Source organism: Phoca vitulina, unplaced genomic scaffold (genome assembly GCF_004348235.1).
Source record: "Phoca vitulina isolate PV1807 unplaced genomic scaffold, GSC_HSeal_1.0 scaffold9, whole genome shotgun sequence".
Taxonomy (NCBI): Eukaryota; Metazoa; Chordata; class Mammalia; order Carnivora; family Phocidae; genus Phoca; species Phoca vitulina.
In genome coordinates, this window is record NW_022589712.1 from 14,199,218 (window position 1) to 14,207,066 (window position 7,849).

At 37.5% G+C, this 7,849-nt stretch overlaps 1 protein-coding gene across 1 annotated transcript in view; it reads right to left on the reverse strand.

The window, feature by feature from the left end:
- Positions 1-4,447: 4,447 nt before the first annotated feature.
- The window catches only part of VIP (vasoactive intestinal peptide), a 9,081-nt gene continuing 5,679 nt past the window's right edge, over positions 4,448-7,849 (reverse strand). Inside the window, exons 6-7 of the mRNA XM_032407629.1 lie at positions 7,040-7,128; positions 4,448-5,349 (exon numbers count right to left, since the gene is read on the reverse strand). Coding sequence (XP_032263520.1) covers positions 7,083-7,128 — 46 coding nt within the window. The 3' untranslated portion in view covers positions 4,448-5,349; positions 7,040-7,082. The remainder of the gene's footprint in view (positions 5,350-7,039; positions 7,129-7,849) is intronic.

Sequence of the window (7,849 nt, forward strand, 5' to 3'; positions counted from 1 at the left end):
TACTTCTGCTTCCTCATCTGGCTGGAAGAATAAATAGTACATATCTCATATATTTGATATGATGTAACAGCATAAAGACCCTAGGGAACTGCCTCCTATATAATAAGTATGAGCTCTTACTATCACTCCTTTCCTTTCTCATGACCACTAGTATAGTCCAAACGCATTGTCTCACCTTTGGATGACTTTAACAGTCTACATACCATTTTCCCTATTTGCAGGGTCTCCTTCACATAATTCCAACCAGAATGACTACCAGCCTAGTGATTCTTAAAGACCAATCAATGAAGCCCTTAAAATTCCAAGCACAAGCAAGATTCAGGGACTGTTCCAAAAGCACAAAAATTAATATGTGCATATTTCTGGGAAAAGCTGCTTAACTTTCATTAAACTTTCAAAATAATAAAAAAATAATCTCAGACTACTTAAATTGATCCATGTCTAAATCACCTCATTCATCACTGGATTGTTCAGATCAGAAAAGAATTTTTCCTAGCTCATTTACTTGCCCACTCATCTACTAAACTATTTCATTCTCTTTTAACTATTCTCACATCTCCACCAACTCCTTACCTATCTCTAAGCTATTTCCTGGAGAAAACAGATGTCATCAAGATGCTTTTTATGAGTTTCCACTGTAACAGAACCCCAATCGGGTCTTAAGGGTTCACTTGATTCAAGCTTATGCACTCCCTGCTTGCTAACCTAAATCCCTTGTCCATAGCAGAACTAACCTTGTTTCCTTGAGACTTGTAGACCACTGGCCTTAGGGAGGGAAGGATCAAACTTTCCCAGAAGATAAGACCCAACCACATTTGAGAATAGCTGCCAATGATGCCAACAAATCTGTTCAGGGTCATGTCGACATACGAGTAACCACCTGAGCACCAGCTTCTCCTGCACGGAGCTCCTCTCCCTTTTCCTGTGTCTCCCCCTTTAAAACCTTTCAGCCTCACCTGGATGGGGAAGATGGTCTTTGGGACATTAGACTGCCATCTTCCCAGGTTGTCAGTTCTTGAATAAAGCAAACATTCCTTCCCTACCCTCACTTGTCTCTCAAGTATTGATCTTCAAGTGACGAGCAGCTGAACCTGACTTTGGAACCCATAACACTACCACATCATCCCCCAGTTCTTCCACCTTTGGCCCAAACACTGTGCCTATTGAAAAGTACTGTGCCACACAAATGTCAAGTCCGCCCCTGGTGTGTCATTCATTTGCTCTTCATCTTAAGGGTATCACTCAAGCAAAATCTCCCTTTACCTACAGCATCACCAGATTTCCTGTTCCTGGATCTTTCCCTTCAGCATGCAAACATGCTTTTGATATTTCTCCCACATTAAAACAAATTACTTGATCTCTCTTTTCCCACCAGATCCCTCCCCTCTTCTTTGCTGTCCTATGCAGGAAGACACCTCAAAGAGTCATCAGTATTCATAGTTTAGACATCCCCTTCCCCATTCTCTCGAACCCATTCCAACCCAGCTTTTATCCACATTTTTCCACCAATACTATTATTGTGAAGGCTACTGATGACAACCAATTCTGTTAATAGTTTCCCATCTGATTCAAAATAAAATCAGAGTTTTGCTATGACTTGGGATGTCCTAGGTGGCTTGGTTCCTCATACCTTCTCTCTTATATTATATCTTAGTCATTTTCACCATTTAAAGCCAAATTGGCCTCCCCTCTGCCTAAAATATTAGGTAAGTCCCCACCCAAGGGCTTTTGCATTTGGAATTCCCTTTGTCTAGAATGTTCTTCTCATAGAGACTCTCAGCTAATTTCGTCATTTCTTTCAGGGCTCTTCTCAAATTCACCTTCTCTTTAGGCCTCCTATAGAAACTTTATCTAAAATTTCAACCCTATTTTTCAACACTTCATATCCTCTTTCCCTGCATTATTGTTTTTCCCTCAGCACTTATCACTTTCTATCATATGTATTTTACTTAACTATGTTGTTTATCATCTGTTTCCCTCAATAGAATGTAAACTCTATGTGGGCAAGAATATGTGTCTGTTTTGTTCACTATTATATCGTCAGAACCTAGAACAGTGTGGGACACATAAACACTTGTTTAAGAAATTGACAAATGGATCTTATTTTACATAGTGACACATATATAAATCTGCCAATGATGCCTTCTTCCTTTGAAAGACTTTCTTTTTGTTTTCCAGAACTACATACTTTTCCAATTTTTCTCCTATTTTCCTAGCTTCTCCTTTCAGTTCTTTTTACCCCATTTGTTCCTTAACATCCCAATCCAAAAATGTTGGAGTGTTTCAGGGTTATAGTTGAATTGTATGCCCCCAGCCCCACAAATTCATATGTTGAAGTCTTAACCCCCAGTACTTCAGAATGTAACCTTATTCAGAGATAAGGTTTTTACAGAGGTAACCAGGTTAAAATGAGGTAATTAGCATGGGCCCTAATCCAATATGATCCATGTCCTTATAAAAAGGGGAAATTTGGAGATGCACACATAGGGATGACACCATGTGAAGATCAAGACAGAGATCTAGGTGATGCTTCTATAAACCGAAGACTGCCAACAAACCACCAGAAGCCAAGGAGAGGCATGGATCAGATTCTCCCTCTCAGTGTTCAGGAAGAACCAACCTCGCTGACACCTTGCACAGAATTTTGTCTCCAGAACTGTGAGAAAATAAATTTCTCTTGCTTATTTCCCAGTCTGTGGCACCTTGTTATGGAAGCCCAAGTTAATTAATATACCCAGGGGTTATGTGTTGAGATTCTTTTTTAGCTACATTTAGTCCCTTGTGATCTCACAATTTGTGTCTTTAAATCTTATTGCTATACGGAAGTCTTTCAACCTTCGGCCTGCAACCCCGCATGTCCTCAGAACCCCTCAGGAACATAACATGTCCAAGGCTAAACCCATCCTCCCTTGAAACTGCCTCCCCCATCCCCCCTGGTCTTTTTCATCCTAGTTCATAGCCCTTATTCTTCGTTGCGAGGCAATTTACCTTGGAATCATTCTGGACTTTTCTCTTCCATATCTTCAAACTATCAGCAAAAAATCTGACCCTACTTTTGAGGCATATGCAGACTCCACTTCTCACCATCTGCACTGTGTGGACCCCGGTCATGACTACCATCATTTGCCTGATTTCTAGCAATAACCTCCTCATTTCTCCTCCTACTTCCACCCTCAGCACCCCTTCACCATATTCCCAACACAGCAGCCAGAATGATCCTGTTAAAATGCAGTTCAGATACTATCACACCATTGTGTGAAACGCTGCCACATCTCCTCATCTCACCGCTAAGTCCTTATGGTGGCCCGGGAGGCCCCACAAGGTCCTGGGAAAACTTCCTGATCTCATGTCCTACTCTGCCCAGTCCAGCTCACTGGACTTCCTTACTGTCCAAATATGCCAGGATTTTCCCCTCACTTGCACCTGCTGTTCTCTCTGTCCAGAACACTCATCTCTCAGATATCTAAATTGCACATCAGATTCATTTGATCAATATTTCTTGAAGGAATAGTGACTAAATTGAAAAGACTTACTTTAATAAGATATAATTAAAACTCTTTAGATACACATTTGAATTGCATTACAATTATATCCCCATTTGATCTTTACAAGCTCCTTATGTGCAAATACCATCTAGAAGTTTTCGGTTTTCACTGTAGTGCTTTGCGTAGAAAGTTCACTTAATAAATATTTAATGATTTGTGGAATCAGAAATGAGCAGAAGATATAGTTAGTCCAACTCACTTCAACTTCTGTCAACTGCTTTGCATTTACTGGTAGTTCTAGACTAGTCTTTCCTTATATAGCCATTTGTTCTAATTGTAACAAATGAATCTTAGCAAAATTTTGTCTTATGATGATAATGATTCCTCATTAATGGTTAGGGTCTATTGACTCACTTTCTTCATCATTTCTTTAAGGCTTTTTGTAAGAATTTAAGATCCATAGCCCAAGATTTAAAAAAAAAAACAAATTCCCACAGAAGTCTATTCTTTCCTTGTTTAGATTACTAGAACCCCAGTTTTTAGTACGGCACATGACTATCCAGAAAAAAAAATTTTTTTTCTACCCTGTTTTCCAAATGACTCTGATAAAACTATGTTCTAGTCAAAGAGATCCTTAGCATAAAATATCAGTTAAAGAAAACCTGCATGCACTCTTTGCCCCCCTTTTTTTCTATGCTCTTTCTTCCATTTTACTGCCTAGAATGCAGAGATGATGGCTGGAACTCCAACTGCAATTTTGGATCATGAGGAGAGGTTTAGTTTCCTGAGGGCTTCATGGAGCAATACCTTCAAACTAACCCGTGATATTTTCCTTCTGGCCCTATGTGAGAAAGAAATTTCTCTCATATTTAAGTCACTGTGATTTTAGAACTCACACAGAATCAAACATAGTCCTACCTCAAACATCACAAAAACTATCTAATGCCTGGAACTTGAGAGCTAAAAACAAGTTACTGCTACATCATTTAACAGAATCAAAACAATAGAAAGTGTCTGCAGTGATACTCAAAGTTCTTTATTTTCTCTATTTAATTTCCTGCAATCCCTTTGGAAAAATAGTTGTGTTTCAAAATGTACTTTCATTGAAGGAAGCTGATGACCAAAGCATTATTTGAGTAATTATGGAAAAAAAATTTATTACTGAAAAACAAATGTTCCATTCAGTTTACATTTTACACATACTTCACACAAGAAGAAAGGAAAGGTCGAATGTCAGGAACAGAGGCCATTTTCTTTCACTGAAACACTGCGACAGAAAAGAGCTTTCGGCAATTACAGATCCGAATTGGAGAGACTTTACATCTTACTCAAAATAAATGATGCCTAAAAATGTGAAAACGTATACCACTTTCTGAAAATCTGTTTCAAAGAATGTCTTTTTATCTTTGTTCTTGGTTTTCCCTTAGACATTTTGCAGTTTATTTAACACAGCATTCTAGCTGCTTAACATTCAAATTTAGACACACTGATTATGTGCTCCACACTTCTGAATAGTTAAGTATGCTCTATAAATAAACACATCATTTGTGTTCTATTACTACTCTCCCCAAAAGCTTCACATAATTGGAATTAACCTAGTATTTACTTATCACTAAATATATTTTTGTTAGAAAGGATACACAGCATATGAAATTACAGGATCTTTATGAGTTAAAGACAGATTTCAGAACTCTCAAATAATATTTACAATGTAAACATCACAGTTAATACATTAGGATAAAGTAAATCACAACATTCACAACACTATATATTTTATTTGGTTTTGATATTGAAGTTGTTTTCTTGAATTATATATTAGAACTCAAAATATAATTACTTCGCCTATCATTTTCCTCCACGAATTCTGAAAAAGAAAGAATTGGTGTTTTAAGCATAAAAATATTTTTATTTACAGCATCTTAGTTTCATTCACTCATCCACTCACTTGATCACATCTATTTCCCTTTGCCCTTTGTGAACAGCCTGTCATGACAGGAAATCATGTTCTGGGATATCAGAAAACTATCTTCCAAAGGACTGATTGTCAGAAAGAAACTGAAATGTGAAGAGGCGTTTTAATTAGTCATTACAATTACCCATTTGTAATTTTCACACATGGTTGACACACAGAATTTCCCATTAAAAGAATTTGTCCAAAGTTACCCATTCAGAAAAGAAAAGAAGGGAGGATGGAATCTCATAAATGATCTTACAGTTTACAAAAGACAGAGCGATTAATCCTCCTTTATATTTTAGTGCCTCTTGTATTTCTTAATTAAATGAAATAGCCTTCTTCTTATAAATGTTTTCGAGAAGCTGTATGTGATTTTTCTTCTTTGAGCAAAGGGACTTGTTTCTCTGAAATGTCTATACATAGTAAGGAGCAGGCAAGTGCAGGACCCTGAGCATCTGTCTCTCAGCGGACAAAAGCAACCAATCAGGCAGGTGTCTTCTCAGACACTCTGCCCACACTTGATGACTCTCTTAGCTCTCTGCTCCAGGAACTTCAGTAAGACCATGGATTGCCTTCAGTCTGAGTGTGGGTCTAGTTTAGTCTCCTTGACTTAGTCAGAGGTTGTAGTCCAGCCTACCTTGAGGTTTTACAATTAAAATAGTATTGTAACAGCAGCTCCCATTCATCTTACATATTATCTGTGGCTGCTTTCATGCTACAAGAGCAGAGTTTGAGTAGTTGTAACAGAAACCATATAACTCACAAAGCCAAAAATATTTACTCAGTAGCCCTTTACAGAAAAAATTTACCAACCTCTGATACAATGATGACATAAAATTCCTTTAGGCACTGGCCAAATATTATAAATTTATTTTTATGAGCTAATGTAAACATTAATGTAACTCAGGAAAGAATTATATCTTGTATCCATATGTACAAAAAAGCAACTGGGTAAACAAGATTATCACTTAAAGAAAAAAGCCTACTTGTGTTTTCTCTATTCAAAAAATATTTGAATATAAATACTATTGGATCATAGCACCTACACTCACTTTATAGGTAAAAGAAGCACATTTAACTTTGCTGCATAAAGCTTGCTATGATTCAAGGAATACAATTAGACCCAGAGTGCCTTGGTATTTTCATAATAATGAACCATGCTGCAGTTTGGTGGTATTTCCCTGTACTTAAATTAAATAAGGTGCTAATAGTCATTCATGGGGCTAAACCTTAAATTAATAAAAGTAGCATGGCTCAAGTCTCAAGAAAAAGCCAGTTTTTCCCATTAGTGTGAGTCAGATTCCTCTGTTTTATATCTCAACAGAAGGTTAGAAATAAGTCTGAGTAAACTAGGAGTACCATTCAGGTAGCAAACTGTTGGCCCTTTGTGAGCTTTCTCTTTTTTGCTATCAGAGCACTGCATGAATCATTTTCAGCTGTTTATTGGGTTGGGGTCTGCTTCAGATAGAAGTGTCCTTTTCCATGAGGCCTCATTGTGAGAACCCTAAGCTGTTTTTTACCAAGTGACTCTTACCTATTGAAATAATTAGATGTTTGCTCTAAGAATAAAATAAAAATAAGAATGCATAGATATACGCACCACTGGGAAGTTGTCAGCAGCTTTGCTTCAAAGAGCTTTTCCATTATTTTTCTAGCTCTTCAGGAAAGTCAGGCGATTCTCCCTCACTGCTGCAGAATAGAAAATGAAAAGTGTGCATGTGAAGGCTCTTTGATGAGAAAGCTTCCACAGAACTGATGATGTGTGACTTTTGCTGTTCTCTGTGCTCTGTAAAGTGCACTGAGGACAAACAATTATCTTTGAGCTTAATTATTACCTAAGATTGCCCTTAATCTTAAAATGTCTAAAATTATTTTTACAGAATTATAATCTGGTGGACAAAGGCATTCATCTTGTCTGATCTTGCCCAAGCAAGATTGTTCTTAATACTCATCATCTAAACAAAAATAATTGGAATAAAAAGAGAGAGCATCCCACTTCCTACTTATTACAATCCAATACTTAGACACCATAGAGAAACATAGGTCTTATAGAATCTTAGACTACAAAAGAACTCATGGCTTTATTTGGTAAAAAAAAGGTATTGAGTATGCATATGAAGGGAGTTCCATGTGGTATCAAATTGCTAATTGACTGCACTTTACATATTTAAAAAACTAGTACTTCTGGGGTTGCCTGGATGGCTCAGTCGGTTTCTGCTCAAGTCATGATCTCAGAATTGTGAGACTGAGCCCCACAGGAGGCTCTGGGCTCAGTATGGAGTCTGCCTGAGATTCTTTCCCTCTCCCTCTGCCCCTCCCTCTACTCACACACACACACACACACTCTCTCTCTCTAAAATAAATAAAATCTAAAAGAAACACACACACAATAAAAACCCCCAAAAAACTA